Genomic DNA, 23,727 nt, shown 5'->3' on the forward strand with positions numbered 1-23,727 from the left:
TGGTGTGGCAGCAGAGGGATATCAAAATGTTCCTGATCTTCATTTTCAATGCTAATGCTCAGGCATAGATTTTAAGATGAGGAGCCCTAACTTTACTACAAAGATGTCTAAGAATACTAGAACATCTTTCATAAAACCAAGTATACCAAATTTAATGCATTTTAAAAACAGCTGCACAGTTTTGAGTTGTGTTGTCTGCATGTGACATCTTCCAAAGATCAGATTTTCTCCTTTACTTCATGGAAGACAACTGGTGTTGCTAACTGTAGGTGGGATAACTGCAAAAGATTAACATAAACCCCCAGAAATTGTCAGTAATTGTTTTGGTTTTACACGTGTTTGGGAAGGAGCCAGATGATCTATGTGGATACTAACACAGGTAACAGCACAGGTGTGGCAAAGGTTGGCTTAATTAATTTAGAATAATTTAATGGAGATGAACAACTGTGGTGATCCTGTATTATCTCCATACTCACTTGTCACACAGATTTGGATCTGAGGACTGACTCAATTTATGTAGAATATCTACTATTCCCATGTCTCGGAGTTTGTCTTGGCGCTCCTGAGAACCTGCAACAACAACAACAAATCCCATTGTTGGGACTGGCACCAGCCCAGGAGTCTGCAGGACAGCAGAGAGGGGTGGGAGAGAAGGCAGCTAAAGGAGGGGTCAGGAGCAATGTCCAGCTACAGCAGAGCCATGGAGACACCCCCTCAGCTCTGCCTCCTTTCCCAGGGAGCTCCAGCTTCCTTTGCTGTGCTCTGTGTGCATGTTTGGAGCCAAGAACATCTTGAAGGCAAAAATCTTTATCCTGAGGTATCCTGACTTCAGCTGTTTTAGTCTTATCTCTGTGCTTTCACAGGATTTGGATGCAGAGAACATTGCCCTGGAGGTGTTTCTGAGCCTGACTTGGTCCTCTCCTCCTCTCACCATATTCCCCTGAGCAGCACCATCCTTCAGTCCCCTCCTGGTAACCTCCCACTCTCCCAGGCCATGACTTCTTACCAAACACTTTATCCATTGCTCCCAGTTCCACCCACGGGTCCTTTAGCTGGTTTTGGCCCAAGCCACTCAAGCCATCCACACTGTGGAAAATTTCTTTGCCAGAAATCCCCTTCTAATCCATTTATTCTCTCCAGTGAACCTGTTCCCTCCAAAAATGAGTTTCCACAGCCCTTTAGGACCTGGAAGGTCTTACAAGAATTCTCTTTGACTCCAATTGTTTTGAGACTTCCCAGAAACGCTACAGGTGCAAACCTCCCACTGTGCGTCTCCAGCTCCTGTGTATTGTCACTGTGTCCTTGTGTCTCCCCCAGAAAGCTCTCTGCATCCTCCTCAGTGTCTCCTGACCTCTCCCATACACCTATAATGATGTTTTCCATTATACTTTGGGTTCCACTGCACTGTGCACTGCAAATATCGATTACTATGCAACAAAAGCTTTTTGATCAGGATAGTAGAGTGTCTGTGCATTAATAAGGAGGGTTTCTTACCTTCCTCTTCATTCCATATGAGATTAGATATACAGAACATGGCAGCAAGCTGCAGCTTAGCATTTGAATGACTCTAAATATAGAAAAATAGAACTCAAGTTTAGAAGAAGTTCAGACTTATATTTAAGAATATAAGAAGAAATAAAGACTTGTATTTTAGCATTCATCATGTAATAAATAAGACAGCAAAGCTGGAACTAATTCTTATCTAATCTACAACTTCTCTCCAAGATAGGGCCATAATATAAGGCACTTGAGTAGTGGTCAATCACTTCCTTCCAAATGTTTACTGATATCTCCAAGATAAGCCTTTTCCAAGTTCATGAAATGTTTTCTATGTAGATGATACCACTGTAATGTTTTTATGGGCTATAACCCCTGGATTTTCCTTTCAGTCAGTTCCTCTGCCAAACAGAACTGCCCTTACACCCCACTGGCTTTATGGAAATTAAATGCTCAATAGTGAATAATTCACAAAACACAATCCTAAAGCACTTCCCTCTTTTCATTCCTGCAAAAGCCCAACACAAATCCTTTAAGAGAAATCCCCCCTACCATGTAGTATTTGATTTTCTGCAGGATGTCATCATTGGTCATAATCAGTTCTTTCGCTGTCGTGCCATCTGCTATATTGGCAAGGATACACAATGTCTGAAAGAGAGAAAAACTGGGAAGTTATTTGGCCCCAGATCACATCCCATGACAGCTTCCCTGACAGCTCTGAACTTGGGACAAGCAATTCCTTTAATTAGTTTTAATATCTTTAATCTGCAGTTTCCAGCTTGCTCACATCTAGGGCCAATGCCAAGGAGCTACCAGCTGTGGGGAGCAGCCCTGGCCAAAAACATTCATCACCATTTTAAAGTGAAGAGCAGCACTCATTAATTCATTGCAAGGAAGAGCCTTTTAAGTCTCTTATGGAAATCTGCAACATATAGGAAAGAATAAATGCCCTGGAATATATAAAGCAGTCTCTTCTGTAGAAGTGACTAGGGGGAAAGGAAAAACAATAAACCCCAACCATTTCCACCTCATTCTTAAGGGCATGAAAAGGAGAGACAGGCCTTTCTGCTGAGCTGGCAGAGGAGTAATTTGTTTTCAACAAGCCTAATCACGGTTGTCACCTACAGAGGTAACTCCAGCTACTTCTGCAACTGATTATTTCTTGCAAATCAGAGAAGCCTTCCCCACAGGATGCCCATGTTGGCACTACCTGCACAGACTTGACTGGCACAGCCCCTCCCTGGCTCTCAGGGGCACCAGCAGATGCTCCACAAGCTCTTTCCCGAAGAGCTCTGGAAGAACTTGACCATCTTTTCTGGACATGCTGGGAGGACACTGGTGCATGATCAGCACTTGTACAGTGCTTGTGTCTAAGCTGCACTGCACTGTGTCAGCAGCTGCTGAGACTAATTACTTCCAAGCTAATTACATCCTGATGAGGCTGGCAGCGACAGAGACAAGCACTGTCCTGCTGCAAGCAGGGGTTCTGGTGTGCAGACAGGCACTACTGGATCTTGAAACAGGAGCCAGCTGCACCACAGGGAAATGCCCAGTGGATACAGGCCCCAAACTCCAAAGCCCATATTCAGCCCCAGCCCTTTCCCAGAGTATTTCCCAGGCATGCTGTTTCTCCTGCACAGTAATTCCGATTGGCGTGGCAAGGTCAATAACCTGCGGCAATTAAGGCCATTCCTGTCAGCACAGCTTTATCAGGAAGGCCTATTTAGAAAGACACACGTGGTTAGTTCTCAGCTCTTTCAGAGCCATGGTGTCACTAAACTTGCTAGCAAGTCTTTGGGGATTTTTTTCACTAATTTTGCACTTAAATCGCCAAAGGAGGTCTGTTGGCCTGCAGCCTGTTCTTCCCTGAGCAGGGATTTAGACCAGCTCTACTCCTACACCCATTTCCCATGCCATTTGCTACCCATATCCAACCTAAGCCAAAGCAATCCTCCGACATCTCCCGCAGCTCCTTGCTGCCCCCATCCTTCCCCTTATTCCTTATGAGGAATAACACAGTTCTCCCACTACCTGTCTTGTCTGGCACAGGAGTTATCCAGCTAAATCCTGCCCACCATCCTCTAACTGCTGCTTTAGCACCCCCACAGCAGCTGTCCCTGTACACTGGTTCCAGGATGCCATTCCCTGCTGGCCATCTCCTCTTTCCCTCTGCCTTTCCTCTTGCAGATTGCTTTTCCTGAGTTTTAATTTGTCAGGCCAGGTGCCTCCACACTTTTTCCTGGGCTCCACCAGGATGCTCTTTCCCCTGTTAGTGCTTCTCTTCTATTCCTACTGATGCCTTCCTGCCATGCAATGGCCCCAATTTAATTCTTCTGCTCCTCTTTGCCAAACCTACATTTGCAAAATCAATCTGAATTCAGTTCAAATGATTCTGTAACAATCCATTAGAAAGAAAAGCATTCTTGTAAGCACTCAAGTTATTAATCTGACAGATCTCAGTAAAATACTCACAGCACATCCTAATCCCAAACAAAAATGACATGTTGTGAACAGTAAGCATTCTTTGCTCTCTTATATTTAATTCTGCCAAGACAACATAAAACAGAAAAGGTACCTGCTCTTTGACTTCTATATTGTGCTCCCCTTCCAGAATGAGGGTCACTGCTTGCATGATTTGCTTCCCATGAGTGCTCATTATGTGGTCTATGTGCTGCCAAAGCAAGGATGAAATACATTTAGTGTAACTCCCCGGACAAGGAAGGGACATTCCTGCTTGAATCACTCCAAGTGAGGAGTAACAACACTGCACACAGAGCACTGTTCCCAGTTAGCTCTCCCAAACCAGGAATTTATCACAGCAGAAGCACTTCAGAACATTCTTCTTCACGTGGAGCCCGTTTTTGTCTGAGAGAGCATCGTATGGGCCTTGGTGGTGCTTTCCCTGTCACCTGGAGAGGAGACACCGCTGTCCCAGCTGCCAAGCTGAGGACTGAGCCCTGCTGACCCAGGCTCTAAATGTGATGCTGCAGCTGGAAACAACCACTTCTGGTAACCAGAGAACTGATGTTTCTTCTCTGGTGTTTGCTATTCTTGCAGGGACACTGTGCCCAGGTCCAACAGACACATTTCCAAAGCCTTAGAGGGGGCAGAGAAATTGCATTGGTTGTTGTCTGGGAAAACTGCCCTAAGTTCACAGGGTCACAGCTCAGAGGTCACTTGATGACTTACTAGGAACACCTACACTAGAATAAAAAAGATTCAACAAAATCTACTGGATTAACTGATACCAAACCTTAGGAGTGGCAGCAAACAGGCACCAGAGATGATCAGCACATGGTACACTACAACTCCTTAGGACCTCAGGGATTCTGGAAGGACATCTTAAAATTGCTAATAATAATGGGATTTCATTGGAAAGCTGCTGAATGAATTATTCTAGAGTGAGTTTTGGGTAGAAGTTGAAAATTGCCAATTCTGGCTCTAAAACCCCCTACAGGAAGCAGTGAAGCTGGCACACAGTTCCAGATGGAGAACACCTTAAGTGACAGTGAGAATTGTCAGGGTGAATTCAATGAATGATAGACTATTAAGTGTATTTTCACAGTAAGACAGAGCTAATCTTCTGTGAAGGTTATTGATACTCAATGACTAAAAATATCAGAAGATTTTTTACAGTGACCTTTTTCTGGCAGAAACACAATATGTTATAAATGCACAGGAGAGGTTTTATGGGTTTTTTTCTCCTCAAAAACGTTGGCTTGCCAAATGTCTGCTGCATGTTTTCCCTCTGTTCTTCACAGGGGGTTACCCCTTTCCTTTCCTCCAAGATTATCTCTTTTTCCCGGGCTTACATCTTCCAACCATTTTATATCAGTGCGTAAAATGAACGACTGCATTTTGTAAGTACACAGTCCCCTAGCCAAACTCACAAAGCCAGTGCTATCCGTGTAGACAGATAAGAACAGAAGGATTTGAAGTGCCAAGGAAGAAGAAAGACAAGTATCTCTAAGATCTGGACCTTCCCATACACTGACTCAACGGTGCAACCCCCAGTGTTGTTCTGGACAAGCTTCACAGAGAAACTGCCATGAAAATAATGTTGCCAAAAGCTAAATGCAATGGAATTGAACATTAAATGAAAATGTCTAGCTCTGATAATAATTACAATGTTTCCATGGATGCAGAGGATTCCTTCAAATGCTTTCTCACACTGATTTGCACACTTGCTTACAGATGTTTGACTGTTTAAATCCAAGTGCTGTTAAAACAGGAAAATGTCTTGCTGGATTGGCTGCTTGTTTGATCAGCTTTCAGAAGGTCTCTTTGCAGCTCTACTTACCGGGCGAGTGGAGAGAAGATTCCTGAGCAGTCCCAAAGTTTTCATCAGAACATTTACATCGGAATCAGAAAGCAACTGAAACAACTGCTCTGTGCTCAGACCTCGCAGGATGTCTGACTTGATCTTCTGTTCCGCTTGAAATGCCATATTCTGAAACAGACACACCTCTTAATTGATCTTTTTTACCTAAAAACCTGGGCTTTCACTCTTTTAGTAGACTGCTCCCTACAAGAATATATCTTTCCTAAATGAATCTTGCAAAAAGGCTGTAATTTATGAGCAACTGCTACACAGTGAATTCAACTTCCACATTGTCTTACAGCTGACCTGGTTATTACCTACTTTTATTTGCCCTCTGGCATGCTACTGACACTACTTAACTGCTTCCCTGAATCATCTTGCCAACAAAATTAGTACCAGAACTGAAGAATTTATTTTACTTTATGGACTAATGGACGAAGTGTTCCAGGGAGATGCTGTTTTTCTTCTGCAGCTTGGTGGAACAAGAAGCCAGATTTCAATGATGTCATTTTTAATAACAGCTGACAAGGTCTATAAGACATGTTCACAAACCTTTCAAGGAACTCAGTCACAAATGGTATTTCATTGGGGTGTCCTACTCACCATTAAAGCCCAAATGCCGTTCACTCGCAAGGCAAGATTTTCACTCTGGGTTAAACTACATAGAAGTTCTATGGCTCCTGATTCTAAAATAGGCTGAAAGAAGGAGGGAAAAACAGATCTTTACAATGCTACTTAGACTAACTGCATCTATGAAAACACTAAAAATATACTCCTTATATCTTATTCTTGAGCTTACAACATGTCCATTGCATGTTGTAACCCCCACCAAAGCAAAACACAAAAAAGCCAAGCAAAAAACTAAACCCAACCAACCAAATACCAAACAACAATAACAAAAAAACAAACAGAAAAAAAAAAAAAACCACCACAAAAACCCCACAAACTCTTGACCTGCAGTCCTCTAAAAAAACCCCAATGTGCTTGGCATTATTTCAGTTAATTTTCTGTCTCACAGATATGATTGAAACCACCAAGACCAACTGATAATTTGGTAATCCAAGGTGCCCTGCAGGATCCCACATACAGCACAAGCTTGCAGATATTTTCTGTAATTAAAAAGTATTTTACACTTGGGGAATTGTTGCAGTGCTGTGGAGTGTATGACCTGTATGAAATACAGACTCTGCAGAACCAGATATCCTATACTGTTCATCTGAGAACAATAAAAACACAAGACTCAGCTATGCCAGCATTTTCAGCATTATGGTAGCAGTAATTCTCTAAGACAATGGAGCACATTGCAAATTATCAGTGTGGTTTCTTCTGGTTTGTGATCTTCATAGATAACAGTGTTTTACAAGTAAAAAGAAAATGACAAAACTTCATGTCTACTTCTTTTCTTTAGAGACCAAATTAACTGTCACAGCACTGTAAGCAGATGATTTTTCCTGTTCCCAAGCTATCAGTGGCACAGGCTCTGAAACATCACAACTCTGTAACATGTCACAAGCAATGGTTGCCAATTAACATGCCTTTATGCTACTTAAACCATTGTGTAATCTCACTTTAGTCCATCCCCTCTCCCTGCTGCTGGCTAAGTACTCACCTCCTTGCTTGGAGAGAATTCCAGAAGAAGATTGCATAGCGTGGAAGATGCTACTACAAGAATTTCATTTGGAGCATTCTGTAAAACCTACAGTCAGAGAGGGGAGAGAGCAATTCTGTTAGCAGGATAATGAAAAAATCACTAAAAAGAAATACCTGGAATTATGCTGTAGCTGGCTATTCCAGGCTTCAGGAGGTGCTTTGATGCATCTGCAGTGCAGACCCAGACAATGACACACATCACAGGACAGACTGCAGCAATGCATTATTTCACAGCAGTCAGATTTGAAAGTGCTCAGTCCAATGCAGTAGAAATCAATGGGGACAAGCCCTGCTCTGCAAAGGATGCAGAGGAAGCTCCAGGAGGAGCCTCTTCAACCCCTCTGTACCTTGTGCTAAGCACAACACAGCAAATTTCCTAAGGAGCATCCCCTCAGAGGAGCACAGCCTGAGACAAGTTACAATCCTTTATCTCTGGATCTCCAGCAGCACCAACACACAATTCCTAAACCAAACATGTTCCCAACTGCCAACAACACCTTCTGTGCTCCAGCCATTTCACTTCTGAACAGTCAAGCCAAGCTCACTTCAGGAGACTCCTATGGGTGTCAACACTGCCCAAGCCTTCAGGTGTGCTAGCAGACTTGGTCTGTTCTGCATTTTCAAAGTCTGAAAGATGTTGAAACTGAGAAACTGGTTTATTTATCTGCATTTATGGCAGTGATATTACAGGATGAAAGATGACATATATCTTACACACTTGAATCTCACTTAATCTAGTGGAAAATTGCACTATATGATGATGTGTCCCTTTAAAGGTCTTTCTGAGCTCTTTGGTTTCAGCTATAGAATCTGCAATGAGATGTAAGAGGTGGAGAATTACAGCAGAAAATGCAGATCTGAATTCTGATTCTCTTGCAGGGCTCACAGACCAGGTCTGAACTGTGCCATCTAGTCTGAGTCTGAGATTAAGGGACATGTAGTGCTTGTAGTGTCCCGTGTGAACATTGAGAATTTAGCTTCACTCACTGATGACAAAAAACCTCCAAAAACAAAAATAAGGAAACAAAGGGCCAACGAAAAACCAAGCCTGAAAATCACATGCTTCCTGCTGTTGGCTTTTGTTGACTTATGACTCTCTTAGGAGAAAGCCCCAGGATTTTGATTTCTAGGTAATTTGTATCATGATTCTATAGCAAGGCCTGCCAGCTGAACAGACACCCCGTGCTCCTTGAATGGACCAGAACACTCCAGGCACTGAGACCTGACTGCTCCTCACCTTCATTAAAGGCTTCCATACAGCATGATCCTGAAAACTTGTCCTGAGCTGCTGGACAGAACGGGACAAACTGTGCAAACATCTGGAATGGAAGAGAAATCTTCCCTGTGAGACGTGCACACCCCCAGGGACCCTGCTGCCGCACGAGCATTACTGAGAGGGGAGGCTGGGAACAGCCAAGAGAAAACCCTGCAGCAGCCCAGGATAACCGCCCCTCTCCCCCAGGAGGGCTCCCAGGAGCAGGCCGGAGCTCAGAGCAGCTCTCAGGCAGGCAGGAGTTCCCCAGGTGCAGCACAGACCGCGGCAGGCTGTGCACAGACGAGGACAGGCTCACCTGACTGCAGCCAAGCGCACCTTGATGCTGGACTCGGACAGGCCGTTAACGATACGGTCCATCATGTTCTCAGTCTCGATGATCTGCACCAAACAACTCAGCTCAGCGCACAACTCAACAGCATTCACGGCTTGTGGGGTTTTGGCTACGCAATTTTGAATTATATAGAGAATACTGCAGCTAAAACCAGCAGGCCATGTTCTCTTGGCCAGATTAAGTGGAAAGTTTTGTGTATCTACAGACAATTCAGAAATAAAAAAGTCTACATTCTATGTTCCACTGTGGCTTTTAATCAGCAAGGAACAAGAGGGTGATTTTTATATATACATATCTATCTATCTATCTATACATACATATGCATGAATTACCCTTAATGTCATATTAAAACTAAAGTGAGCATGTGTGAGTGCACACAATGCATACAAACAGATCAGAGATGGGTTGTAGAGCTGTGTAGATAAAAAATACCCAGTGCTTCATCTGCCATATTTAGACAAGGCCAGCACAAACACTTAAGACCAGTATAAAAGGGAGTTAATACCAGGATGAATGATGGATTTTGCTTAATAAGTCAAATTTGGCATGTACACACCCACTGCTTACTAAAAGCTGTGTAAAAGAAGGATCCTCACTATTAACTAAAACAACAAAAGAGGAGTTTATGGGGTTGAATTCCGGAGATCCTGAGTGGTTCCCAATGATAAATCCTCCTGATGTTATCTTTTCACCCTGTTTTCCTGCCCCCTTCCTTCCGCTTTTCTCCTTTAACCAGCAAATAAACTCAGAAAACATTCCTGTCTTCTGCACTTGCTACATGACACTGCAAATCCATGATTAATTTAAAAAATGCTCCTTTTAATCATTCATTTATTAAGTTTCCTCTACTTTCTACACATTAATTTTTAACATGTGAGTGCTCCAACCAACCAATCTCCTTGCTGTAATGTCTGAATCACCAACTGCTTTGTTATGACAGTGCAAGGCCCCTCGGTCACTTGAGAATCGGGAAATAAATTCTGACTTTGTTTCCCAATACCAGCAGATTTTCCAGGGTTTATTTTTCTTAAAACATTTGTTATATAATAGAATAAATGAGAACAGAGGTGTATTATCTCTCTCAGAACACAAACTTCAGAAATACCTCACATGCCACAACAACACTCCCTATGAGTAGACAAGTACCAAAAACGTTCAAAGACAATTCCTTGTGCAAGTGTAGTTCATCACTGCGCAGATGCTTACATAACTAAACTTGACATTTGTTATACTATATCATGTTATGCTACATCTGATAGCAAGACATTGATTTTGGGTCCAGTTCCATGCAGTCTGAAAGTTTATATTAATGGAGGAGTGAGGTCTCATTTCGACCTATCTACATCATAATGGGGAAAACAGCTGGGGGGTGGGAGCTGCTGCCTTCCAGCGGCCCCTCCCCAGGCTCAGCCTTTTGCAGCTGTCCTCCCCCTTGGCAGCTGTCCTCACCTTTTTGCGGATGTCCTCGTCGTTAGCCCCCAGCGACGCGTAGAGCTTGAAGGCGGCCTGGCGCAGCTCGTGGGCGTGCTTCAGGTCGTGATCCAGCTGGGAAACACAGCACAGGCACCAGGCTCAGCCACCAAAGCAGCTGCAGTGGGATATTCTCATCTTGTTCTGAACTGGTGCTTACCCACTCTCTTTGTCTGCCACCCCAGGGGCGGCCAGAAGCACAAAGTGCTGCTCCCTGAGCTCATGTCCACATTTACCAGCTAAATGCAATAATCAGTGTTAAGAATATGGTTCATTTCTCTGTTGAGTTACAGAGAAGACAACTTTGCCTTCAATTTGAAGCCAAAACAAGGTTAGGACTCTATCAAGACCATACTCAGGTAAAAGCTATTCTTATCTCCCAACAAAGCTTAAAGGAACTAGCCAGAAGGAGTGAAAAAACTGGGAGAGAAGCAAGGGAGGTTTTATCAAAAGAACTGAAGCAAAAGCAGGAGCCAAAGTTGGTCTCTAAATCTCAGGCCATGTTAAGGAGAGTGAGGTTGGATATCAGGGACACCAGAGGGTGCTGGCACTGCCCAGGCTCCCCAGGGAATGGGCACGGCCCCAAGGGTGCCAGAGCTCCAGGAGCCTTTGGACAATGCTCTCAGGGTGCACAGGATGGGATTGTTGGGGAGTCTGTGCAGGGCCAGGAGCTGGACTGATGATCCTTGGGGCCCCTTCCAGCTCAGGATATTCTATGATTTTATAATTAATGGGAGCACTAAAGGCATCATAAAATTGTGGTGTTTGAGGTTGACCTTGCTTGGAACAGCAAATTTGGGCTCTCAGATCTCCTCATGTTCTCTTCACTGAGAATAATTCTCTGACTCTGACTGCCCTCAAAACTCTGTACCAAAGTGTTCTACACAACAATGCAATCTTCAAAGTCTACACAAAATGCCAGGAAAATGACAGTATAAGGTAACAAAGTGCTGAAATAAAAGAAATGTCAAAAATTAAGCTCTATGAGTAATTCTCTCCAGTGCAGCTATACCGGAGCAGAAGTATTATATAACTGTTATAAATCTTTTAAGCAGACAAGTTCTCTCTTTGGCATATTCCTCGCTCACTTCTCACGTAGTTTTACCTTACAGGCTGCAATTCCAAGCACTCTGTCCAAAGCCAGCACCCTGGATTCCCAGCTGGCTGCTTCTACAGACTTACTGCACACTCAGAGCACTGTCATAATATTTAGAATTGCCCCACTCACTTTTGGAACCTGATCTTATTTTTGATGCTATGGCCAAGGTTCATTACTCCTCAATAACCTGCTAAACTTCTTTTTGCTCAGTGTTTTATACTGTAACTAATTTTTTTTATATTTCATTTGCATTTTTACAGAGAATTCAAGAGGCTCTCTATGAAGAATTAACCCCAATCTGCAAGGGTCAGGGAAATGAACCTGTCTCTTGGGCCAATTTCAGAAAAAAAGCAAAGCTCTGTAATGGATTTTTTTAGGCACTTTCTTATAATCTGACTCAGTAAGACTCCAAGGTACATCTGGTCTCTGTTTATCCAACATCTTGAAAGTGCAGATAACCCATAATATGAAACAGTGCACGACATCCACATGTTTTTGTGCTTTAACACAACAGAACCATCTCTGCGCTTCAGATTTTCCACAAACCTGACCTAAGAACTGAAAATAAACCTCTCCTCACATGAATTACTACCTCTTATGAAGCTGAAACGTGCTGGTTCCTGAAGGCAAGATGTTTAAACTTACAGGATGGGAAGACCAGATACACACCCACACTTCTGTGTGGCTAATGAAGTCTCCAAAAAGCAGCGACTGAGACTCGGACAGTACAAACGTCAAGTCCCGCTGGACCTCTGGTCATCTTTCACTTGGAGATCTCATGCATCAAGTTTAAACAGAATTTAAAAACCCCATCCAGAGCTCATTTCTGTTTGGTTTTGCCCATTTCTGCAGGTTCAGGGACCTCACCCTCTTGATGTCGGTGATGGCACTGACGGAGCTGGGGTACTTGAAGTAGTCGGCGAGCATGACGATGAGGTGGTCGGTGATGCTGGCCATCCTCTGCAGCTCCACGTCCGTCTCAATCAGGTAGGCCAGGGTCTCTGCCCCCTCCACCCGCTCCTCCAGCAGTCTGTCCTTACTGCACATTCGAACCAAGCACGGCAGAGTCTGCAGAGATTAAAATAAAGGAGTTTCTAGAGCGGCCACGTTGATGAAGAAACTCCGAAGAAACGAAACTGCCCTACAGCAATGCTCTGCATTGTTCTTTAGGTAAGAATTTCACACGCACACATTTCAGTGGGTTCAAAGACCGCACACTGAGGAATTGTTCAGGCATTGCTAAGTGTACAATCAGCTGTTTTCAAACAACTTCTCACACGGTCAAAATGATGTAACGTTTCAAAGAGACCATGGACAATGTTTGACAAAACCTTAAAAAAAAAAATCCCCTCTAAAGCTGATGTTTGCACAGGCTTGTTCTTACTACACGCCAGAACCAAAAGTACCCAAGGTACCCTCAAGAAGTACTTGATCCCTTCTGCCCTTCTGTGATCCAGGATTAACTAAAAACAATGCAGTCAGAAATAATCTTAGGGCTCCTGTCCCACACACTGGCTGCCTGGAGCAGAGGGCAAGGGTGGAATACTCCTCAGCAGCGTATTTGATCAACCAGAAAAGAGCTAACCTGGAATCCAGATCCATTCTGCCTTCCCTGACATCTGCCCTACCTTGGTTACACCCACAGGACAACAGTTTTGTTACACCTTCTCTACTGAAACAGAAAAACCAATCAAGTCTTTACCTGAAGCTCAGTGAAGAGTACTTAACTCTGGAAAAGCCAATTCTCTAAGGGCTGGGACTCTGTTCCCTCAAGCCTTCCCAAATATGAAAATGGACAAGGAGTAACACCAACATTATTCAACAGAATAACTCTAGTAAATGTTGCTCAGAGTTATGTTTCGGTGACCTGAAATAACATCTATCCATTAACTGATCAAATGATTAAATAGATAAAAACATCTTATCTCCATTGCACAGGAAGTAGAACTTGCCTACATATTTTACAAAGCCAGATGCCACCTCAAAGATTATCACTGAGGTTGTGAATCTTGCAGCAAATCCAGCGAACCAAAGCACCCCCTTCTGCATACCTGGCCTTGAGCAGGCAGGCAAGATTGTACATAGGCTCTCAAAAATTACATTCATGTGGAGTGAGAAAGAAGTGGAATTCCATGTCTCAATCACAAAGACAATGTACTTCTTAATTCTTTCCAAGGTCAAATGGCCTGAAATGAGCTATTCCTTGGAATTCAAGGGCTGGGCATTGTTAAGTCACTGGCTGCATGCACCCAAGAAGCACAGATCTCATGTTTTTCAACACTAAGCAATTCCATCTGCTTAAAACTAAACAGAAGCAAGAACTGTGACAGACACATTTTAACTGTTCCATTGGACCTACAGGTCATACAGTGCAATTAATGCACAGGAACTGGGACTGTGTAAGGGTGTAAGATGGAAAGCCACAATGCACACCTGGCCAGCAGACAGAAGTCTGGAAATGGACTATAAAAATGGAATATCTAATTTCCATGGTATGGCTGGCATGTATCTGGGTTATCTGGACAGTTTCATTATTAGGATTCCAGAGAAATCATTTTCCTTCCTATCAAATCCATTATTTATCAGTCTCCTCTGCTCTTCTCAAGGGATTTTATTTTTTCCCCATAGTGGTTTTTCCCCCGTGTTTTTTCCCCAGTAGTGGGTTGCAGGCCAACCCATCACTCCAACTGAGCAATGAAAGTAAATTAAAACCATTTTGGAAACACACATCCCTGACTGGTCCCCAAATGCAGAAAGTTTGATAGCAAAGGGTCAATAACTCCTGAATGCTAAAGGGGCCATCACTTTAGCTCAGCAAAGGTCAATGGATTTGTGACTGGATTAACCACAGGGACACTGTTATCTTGCAAATATGAGCTCCCGGAGGAGGAATCACTGGGGTGGTCTGAACGAGGCAAAGGTTCTGTGCCTTCCTTCTCTCCTCAGTCTTTTGTCTACTCCCAAGTACTACAACACATTTAATTCCACAGCCTCAAACATGCATTTGTGCTGAAGCAGCTTCCATGAGGGAAAAAATGCTGCTGTTGCTGTGAGCTGACCCAGGCAAATCCCTTTGCAAACGTTTCAAAGGACAGCACGTGCAGCTCCACAGGGCAGTGAGCTGCCACTGCCAGCAGGCCCTGCTCCCTGTCCCAGGGCACAGCACTTATGGAACACACACACCCCCTGACCAGGGTGCAGCACAACACGGGGGATTTGCAAAGAGAAGACATTTCCAAAGAAAGAGGTTTGCAGGAGACAGAGGTTGGGAGAATGGAATAGTTGCCCTCAGTTTGCAGGTGTTGGAGTGTCAATTTGGAACAAAAGGAGGAGGATGAGGGAGAAGGATGCAGCTTGGCTTCCTCAGCTGGGCACAAGAGATGTCAATATGCACACTGGAATGAACTTTCTTGCACATTGCACTTTCTTGCACAAAAGGACAGGAGGGGCTGGCCTTTGTCTCAGCCAACATGTAGATTTTTTATCTATCATTGCTTGGAAACAAAGGGAAACCAGAGAACCATATTTTTAAATTTAAAAAAAAGTCAGTAGAACTTGGTGCTTTGCAATATTTTGTATAACAGATTTTGTGCTACTTTCTATATGCGAAAATACCAGGATAGACCTACACGAAAAAACCTTTTGAACAGAGAAGTGTTTAAGCAGCTGTCACAGCTAGCACAAAAAGAGAATTATCCTGTATTTACAAGGTGGTTGAAGCAGGACACAGCTCACCTTGAGAACGATGCAGGGATCGTCCGTCCGTATTGCTCCGGCTCTGCACATGGAAGTAAGGCTGCAACAACACAACAACACACAGTCACTTCCCGTGGCTTTGATGCACTTCAGCTGCTGCAGAACACCTGTCCTAATGAAACAGGGCTTCATTCTCCTGGGTTTGATTTAAATACATCAGAGCTTGCTAGGCTTGGGCACACCAACTCCTACAGGAGCACTTCCAGGCAGGGCTGCAATGCAGGAGCCCTTGCTGGAGCACTGATCAATGCACAGGGGGTCACTCCACCACCCTGACTGAGCCCCAAACCCCAAAGGAACAACCTGCATTAACATAAAGGTGCAACACACACACACCTTCCTGTAAGCACCTGCCCCTGGGGTGTGCAGCCATCAGGAGAGAGCCAGCACAGGCACACAGCCCGACAGCTCAGGCACAGACACCCAGGCCCTGCCCCAGGCAGGGAGGGGTGGAATTGCTGTGCTGCCTGCCCATGGGCAGGGTTTTACACTGCAGGAACCAGCACACCCTCACTTAATGATGAACCCAGCCAAGGCTCTGACACTGCACCAAGCCAGCATTTGATCTTTATTAGAAAAGTGGTACAACAGCGCATATGACAACCACATGGTCTCAGCAGCACACAGCATCAGAGAAATTCCAAGTTCTTTGTTAATGTACTTGTAAAGTGCCCCAAACTACCAGAAATGCAAAATAGTTCACCCACCAAAAAAGTGTTTTACTTTGAAGTGGTTGTATTTTTACCTGTTTTGCTACAAGGCAGTGGAATGGAGCTGGAGGGGAACTGCTGTGCACCAGTATCTCTTGTTTTAACTTCAGGACTAACCATTGGAACTGGCTTTTATCATGCCACAGTGGAGGTTAAAAAATATAACTGTATTGCAGTAAAGAGAACTTAAAACTAACATGTTTGGACCCTCAGTTGAGCAGGCTGGAGTTGTACACAGGGTCAACCAAAACAGCTCAGCTATGGAGCAGCAACATGCTGATATAACCATGGTGTGTTTCACCACATCCCTGAGCTCCTTCCAAGGGCCCAGAGTGAGTTCTTTCATCTCCTCGAGGCAACAACACTGATCCTCATTCTCAATACAGCCACAGCTAAAAATCCCACAGTCACAACTCTCTTAATATATTATTTCTCAGAAAGTAAGAGACAAGACTTGAATGCTAGCACAGAGATCATCTGCTAAACTTTTACTGCCCAAGCCTTGCAGCTGACAGCAGGAAACTCATTTTCACACCAGCACAATCAGGAGGAAAGCATCCATCCTGCAGCTGCCATTTAGTCTGGCAAGACCCTATTTGACAGGCAAAGTAATGTTTCAGTAATGAAAGAAAGTAATTTTTGACTTCAGGTAACAAAGGCTTGTCTTAGCTGGAAGCAATTCTGGTGATTTTAGCAGGAAAGGTTACTGCTCCACTTGTAGCTGCAGAGCACTCTCCCAAGGGGCATCCTGCCCTTCCCTCTGTCCCAACACTGCTGCTCAAGGGAAGGATCTTTGCTCCATTTCAATCAAGAGGTATTACCTGGAGTCTTCCAAGTCTACTTCAATTATTGAGAGAAAAGCAAGGGAAACTCTTAAAGTAGTCCTGTATGCCAGACTGGATTCAAATAGAAATTTTAGAGAAGGTTCAAAAGGAAAAAACCCTTCTAGATCTGTATTCCAAGGAATCCAATGATTAACTGACTGAAGCTGGCAAGGTAGGAGTGAAATCTAATTTGCAAGCAGAAAAAAAGATGATCTGTGACAATTTCACCTACTACTCTCCTTTGAGAAAAGGAAGAGAGAGTCTGAATTGGAGGATGAGGTAGGGGATGGACTTGTAGAATAGAAACCAGCAGGGCTTTGCAAACTCCAGGACTGCTGTAAAACTGAGATCCCTAAGAAGGATGAGTGCCTGTGGACTAATTAGAAACCCAATCTGCAATGTGAGATATTGGTTTGTCTGCCATTTTCCTGCAATTTTCTTTTGCTGCTTTTCACCACATCACTCTTTCAAGGGTCCAAAGTACTGCAAAGCAACAGCAAAAGATGGGTTGTGTACCCAGTTCCTTCAATCAGCAAAGAACACCAGGAGAACTGGGAATGTCCATCTCAGAACAAATCTTTTTAACTCCAGCCTGTCTTTATGACTTGTCAACTGCTTTATATCTTGAGATTAGCAAAAAAAATTACTTCAAAGTATGTAATTCTCTGTATTTTCTGACTTCTCAAAGAAACACAGAAATCAATCAGAACAGAGACTGCTACGGTGCACTTAATTTAATGACTTCTTCACTAAGAATTGCCTAAGAAAACCAGTAAAACCAGACTGCTTGGGCCAGCTGTGGTTGGAAGGGAGGCTGGGAGGTCCCAAGACAATACCTCCTCCATGGAGTGAGATTACCCAAGAACCCCCCTGAACATGCACATCACTGAAACTGCTTTCATGAATGAGTGAGGGCATCACAACCTGGCAGCATGAGCAGAGTCACAGACCCTACCTACCCCACCTATTCCTCATCCAGAATCAAGAGACTTGTACTGACACAAGTGGCTGTGAAATTGCTTGGTGAACTCAGAGAACTCACTGCTCCTTGTCAAAGAAAGCCATCAAAAACGAAAAGAATAATCAAACAGATCATCAGCGATCAAACTCCTGAGTTAAAGTTAATTTTAGTAGTTTATAGCAATGGGTGATTTTATCTCTTTAACCCCCTGGAGTGATTTATTTCATTGCTATCAATACAAGAAAAGGAAAATGGTCCTAAAGGGTGTCAATCCCAGCTTACTGCCAATGCCAGGGTGCTGCTATTATGGAACTGGGTCACATCTTGTCACTGGGTAGGAAGTCATTATGAATATGAACACACAAATGTGTCCACACCAGCAGGGAAAGATGAAGTACAAAATTAATTAATAACATTAATTCTGCTGTACAAGTACATGAAGCCTGAAGAATAATCTATTTTATTTAAAGCAGCTGGGTAGGGGGACTAACTCTGCTCTCCCATCATCTTGGCGCACAGTCTCCAACACAGCACAGCCACCAAGGACGGCAGTTCAGGCCTGTGCTCCGCCTGTTCAAAGCAAAACTTCTAAAATCCAAGATACATGTGAAAACCCACATGGCTGAACACACATTGCTCACAAAACTGCTGCCCAGCAATATTCCTCCCTGTTTCTGTACAGCAAAGAGTGAAAGTTACACTATAAAATGTCATGAGAGCTACTTGTTCAAGGATTTAGATAATGGAAAAAGTATCTCTAATTATTCCTAAGATTTTACATCCCATATTACTTCGGAACAAGGAAGAAGGGAGCAGTTGAACAGTAAGGATTAAACTCCCTGCTATTTCCCCAATTCCTGAAGACAATTACCATTTGGCTGACGTGAGCTGCATTTCAATGGGCTTGTCCCTTTGTAACATCTTCACAAAAATCTGTGGTAACAATTCTCCATCAACAGACACTGCAAAGAGAGAGAGCTCCAAGTCATTCTCATTCAGTCAGGCAAGAAGTGAGTGTCAAACCAGCAGCAGCAGCATTGCACTCACCATTGACCAGAGTCATGGATACCTGGGGGTTTTCAAAGGCTAGAACTGAGAAGCATTTCAATGCCTGCATTCGGACCTGTGTAAAAACATAATAATAGGAAATATCAACGCTGACTTCAAAGCAAAACTGGGCTATACTGCTGGACAGGCTTGTAGAAAACAATGCTGTATAATCAATAAGAAATGGAAGTGGAGAATAAAAGGCAGCTGGAAACATCTAGCTCACACCCTGACTTTCATCACCTCCCTGTTGGAACTATCCTTCTGTAGGGGATGTTGTAAACTCCGTGAAGAAAACCAGCGAAGTTAAAACTTGGGAACTAAACAGGACATACTGGTCTTTTTTGTAATGCCTCACAAATGTGTAAAAAACAATCGAAGAATAGAAGCATACAGCAACAGTACTTTTACTTTACAGGACTCTTAAGTACATCAGCGAATTAGAAATATGTACCCTTGAGATTTCTATCTCAGAACCCCTTTAAAGGTGGGTTTAATAAAATGTCTAAAGACAACCATCCAACTGAAGTGATTCCAAACTAATCTTCAAACAAATATACACTGTAAGTTTTACTGCCATTGCACAGCCTCAGGTACCACCAGGATGAAAAGGATGGACAAATTTTTTCATCTTGGCTCCTCCTTCTTCAGTCTGAAGCTTTGATTTAATCAATGTTTCATGGCTGCCTAGTTTCTGAAATCTTTGTAACTTCTTTTTTGACACAGAGAAGATCAACCACTATCACCTTCCCAGGATCACAGAACTGAGGTTAGCTCAGGTATCAGTCTTTGACTCGCCCTTCTACAGCTGCACGTATTTAAACTGTTCTTGTCTTCAAGTGAAGGACTGAGAAGGAGCTGACCCTCCTGGCCACCAAGCTACAGGTGGAGTAGGTACAGGTTATCCTCTGAGGTGGTGCTTTCAGATGGTCCAGGATGGATTTCCAAAACATAACAGAGAAGGGAGCAGAGACTCAGAACTTCAGGGGGCACAACATACAGGCAGCTGGTGATCTCCACACATTCCACAACCATCTATTTTTACAGGTATGACTTCCTTTTCAGGGCAGACTACATTTGCTTCTCTTCAGCTTAGCTTCTTATTCTCATCTATTGTTCAAGAAATTGGGTTGCCAAGTGCCTGTTTCTTTTTGGAGCAATGCTGGGCAGCCCTGTTTTCTTTACTGCTGCTTTAACTTTACAGTACAATTGCTCTGGTTTCGACAGAACATGACAAATAAAAGCAAGTGTTATTCTACAAATATACATTGTACCTGTTTATAGCTTTGGTTTACAGGCACTGATGTGGTTTTTATAATCTCCATTTGAATTCCTTTCATAAACACATTAAACATAGAGTAGTTGTAATGTCTTACTTTGTAGGAGGTGGAGACCAACAGATGTGCGATGTTCTGAACAGCTCCATGGTTAAATAAGATTGTCTGGTGATCTGGACCCTTCAAAGGAAACATAACACAGGGTTTTTAAAACAACATGTAAGAGGTTTCCACTCTCTGCAATTCATTGTTAAATATTTAAGATACATTTCCTAATATTTACTTTGTAATCAGATAGCATAACATTTTTTTTTTTTACTATATAAACAACTTCTACTCATATTTTTATAGCATTTGTCCTTTTCTGGTAATCATTTCCACTCTCTCCTTCAACAGGCAATGACATTAATTCTCACAAATGAAGAAACATGGATAGAGAACTTCTGTTTCTACTCTTCCTACTGGAAGCAACTGAAAGCTCCTGATTTTCTTTACAAATCACATAAAAGATCACCAGTCACTAATGTCTTCCTTACTGTTGATATTAAGGATTTTCAACAATTCTAACTGCAGAAGGGAAGGGATTTCTTCTAAAACTGGTTCCAGACAGAATGACAGTGCTTTGAGAAGAGATTCACATTTTCCTTCAATTTTTTATTATTTATTATTTTAGCTTCAAGCATATTTGGCCATAAATCCAGCCAGCCATCACCTATTAATTGACTTCAAGATCTAAGTTGGCAATGGCTGATACGTCAGTACTTTTTCCAAAACAGTCTTTGGAATTAAACACAAATACTTTGTAGGAGAAAGGTCTCAGAACTTCTGTAGCATGACAAGGCTTGATGAGGTTGAAAAAACAACATGAAATCTCAATACCTGCAGCCCTCAGCAGCCTCTTGCCAAAGCTGTGACTTGCAAACCTCTCTTTAAAGGTAGATTCATAGCTCTGGTCATCTCTGCATTAAGCACGGGCTATGCACATTTAAATTCAGCTTACAGGATGCACAGCATTTATCATCCCTCCGTGCACCTCCTTGACTAATCTGCAAGTGAAGAAGTCTCTTCACTCCTTAACCTCTTGTTCAAACCCAACTGAGTTTATGGCACCTCTTACACCCTGGCAGGCATCACTGACGCATTAGCTTCAAATCTGAGATACAGCTGAAATCAGATTCCTCTTGCAGTCAAAAGCACATTTTTAGAGTGTCTCTTACCTCTAAGAAAAAAGCATAAAATTACTTTCAGATGTAACATATCTGGTGCTTTAAGAGATGCTTCAGCTGCTACTGCCACCAAGAGCTTTCTACCAAAAAATGCAATTAGAACAGCATGGTTGAAGGAGGAAAACCACTTACATTGGCACACAGAAGTGGCTGAGGCAATGAGTTAAAGCCGCAGCTATGCCAGTGTTGGAGCTGAAGAACAGATATTGAAATATGTGAAAAAAAATGAGTGAGTTTAAAGTAAAAGAAATCATACTGCCCTAGATTTAGTAATTCAAAAGTATTAGTGATTCCTCCGTGGGATGCAGGTGGCAGAATCTGTGCAAGCAGGACAGATGCCTGTACAGAGGTGACACCTGGGTGTACCTGAGTTGCACAACTGGAAATATTTCATCTGTACACGCTGTGTTTGCACACACCAACCAGCACAAGAGGTAAGCACTAAGTCATAAAGAGGGACAGCTGCAAATATAAAGGTGAGAACTTGAGAATATGATGAAGCATTTCCAAGTTCAGGCCCCAGTTTACCAGCAAGGCTGCCTGGTTTTGTTCCACCTTGGGTACAGTCACAGAGTTCCACTCCTCTGACAGTGATCTTGTTCTCCAAATATGAATGACTGACATGTTTCAGGAATAGACATCACTGCTTGCACAATTTTCCATCATAAAATGCCAATTTTCAAGGAAACATTAGGGTAGCACAATGTAACAACTCATTCCACAGTGACAAGCAGGTACCTAAGTGTCCTTGGCCCTTGGAGCAGGGATCCAGCAGCAGCCTAAGGTCACAGGCCTGGGGGAAGCTGCCTTGATTTCAGGCTTCATCCTGGACCCTTCCCAGACATGTGACTTTAATTTTCAACTGGCAAATATAAGTTCCAGAAGTATTTTTTTGTAATTATTCATACGACCTTACCTCTCCGGCTTGACCATTAAAACAGTAAATTGTACCTGCTCACACCACTTGCTCTGGAAACTAACGAACTGAGATAGAGAGGCTCAAAAAGTAAATTTTGACTTGCATTTTTACATCCCAGGTATATCAGCCTGATTTCAGTGTACTTATTTGCTTCTATGTGGATAGGATCCTGGCTCTGTATGTTAAGAACAGCATGTGCTCCCCTGTAAATCAACACTTTCCCTCGCTCAGGATGGCTCTTCTCCAGGGGCAATGCTCCCCTGCCATTAATTTTAATTCTAAACATGAAGGGAAAAGCAGGAAAAGCAGAAAATTTTCGTTCTAAACGTGCAGAGGGAGAAGTAGCAAGAGAGCAGAAAAAGCAGAAACCAGCAGCAATATGCTAGGAACCCAAATGATGGATTTCCTAGCTCTAGAGAACTGTTCTGAGCTTTTCCAGGGAAACAGGAGAGGGCAAGGCAGAAACCTGAGAGGCCAACAAAAGATGCTGGGAAGGCAGAGAAAGAAATGGCTACACCAGATGTGAGCTGAGAACAGTGCAGGGACAAGGAGGGCAGGAGCTGTGCTAACTCACTATTACTTCAATTAATACATCTACTAAGATGAGGAAAAAGAGAAATAAAAGCATCAATGTTTCTCAGAACATAGGCTAAGGCTTACCTAAATACAAAGGTTTATTTATTTATAGTAACTTATTGCTTCAGGGAAAAAAGTAAGAAAGGTTCTCTCACTCAGGGCCCTTTTGGAGGAAGATAGACTCTTCATTGAAAGTGCAGTGAATACTGAAACTTTCACTACATATATATATATATATATATATATATATAAAAATTATAAGAACATACTTTGCCTATTCATTGAAGTGAGAAAATCCCTTGAAGACAAAAAAAATCTGTCTTCATTGTATTACATGTATTTTGTTCTGTCTGAAAACAATTGACATTATAAACCTGAAACCCCAAAACTAAACAAAATAGAAGGAAGAGGACATTTCAGATTTTTGCTGAACAGCTGCATTTGCCTGGGCAAGAGAATGAGTTCTTGATCAATTTAACATTTGTGATGATCTGTTTACTCAACCTCAAATATTTTTCTTTGTTATGCAGCTGTTTATTCTGCAAATGCAACCATTTCATAACACTCAGACCCATCACCCTGTCTTTCTTGTGCAGCCTAGTCAACTTCTTTCCAAAAACCTGATTTTTCCCAGACATTCACAGTAAAATTTGAGAGAGATTTTTGGGGAATGGAGGAGGCACTCAGAATGGTGAGCTCAGAAGATCTTCCTCACCTGTGAAGTGACTGTGCATTTGCATTGTAAACAACATTTCAGAAATGCAAGCCACCAGCAACTGCCGGAGCT

At 42.8% G+C, this 23,727-nt stretch overlaps 1 protein-coding gene across 4 annotated transcripts in view; it reads right to left on the reverse strand.

Annotated features, from left to right (window-relative positions):
• The window catches only part of ARMC8 (armadillo repeat containing 8), a 61,749-nt gene that overhangs the window by 3,255 nt on the left and 34,767 nt on the right, over nucleotides 1-23,727 (reverse strand). For 3 of the 4 annotated variants that reach the window (XM_040074111.2, XM_040074110.2, XM_058421923.1), the window contains 15 exons: nucleotides 20,319-20,399; nucleotides 18,943-19,018; nucleotides 18,767-18,857; nucleotides 15,380-15,440; nucleotides 12,512-12,712; nucleotides 10,525-10,620; nucleotides 9,040-9,122; nucleotides 8,706-8,787; nucleotides 7,428-7,514; nucleotides 6,422-6,514; nucleotides 5,798-5,947; nucleotides 4,073-4,168; nucleotides 2,050-2,145; nucleotides 1,495-1,567; nucleotides 477-570 (listed from right to left, as the gene is read on the reverse strand). In XM_040074111.2, the coding sequence (XP_039930045.1) occupies nucleotides 477-570; nucleotides 1,495-1,567; nucleotides 2,050-2,145; nucleotides 4,073-4,168; nucleotides 5,798-5,947; nucleotides 6,422-6,514; nucleotides 7,428-7,514; nucleotides 8,706-8,787; nucleotides 9,040-9,122; nucleotides 10,525-10,620; nucleotides 12,512-12,712; nucleotides 15,380-15,440; nucleotides 18,767-18,857; nucleotides 18,943-19,018; nucleotides 20,319-20,399 (1,460 nt within the window). Of the gene's footprint in view, nucleotides 1-476; nucleotides 571-1,494; nucleotides 1,568-2,049; nucleotides 2,146-4,072; nucleotides 4,169-5,797; nucleotides 5,948-6,421; nucleotides 6,515-7,427; nucleotides 7,515-8,705; nucleotides 8,788-9,039; nucleotides 9,123-10,524; nucleotides 10,621-12,511; nucleotides 12,713-15,379; nucleotides 15,441-18,766; nucleotides 18,858-18,942; nucleotides 19,019-20,318; nucleotides 20,400-21,577; nucleotides 21,638-23,727 lie in introns of all 4 variants that reach the window. The other variant, XM_040074112.2, reaches the window with a different exon arrangement.

The sequence above is a fragment of the Hirundo rustica genome, chromosome 10, assembly GCF_015227805.2.
Source record: "Hirundo rustica isolate bHirRus1 chromosome 10, bHirRus1.pri.v3, whole genome shotgun sequence".
Classification (NCBI taxonomy): domain Eukaryota; kingdom Metazoa; phylum Chordata; class Aves; order Passeriformes; family Hirundinidae; genus Hirundo; species Hirundo rustica.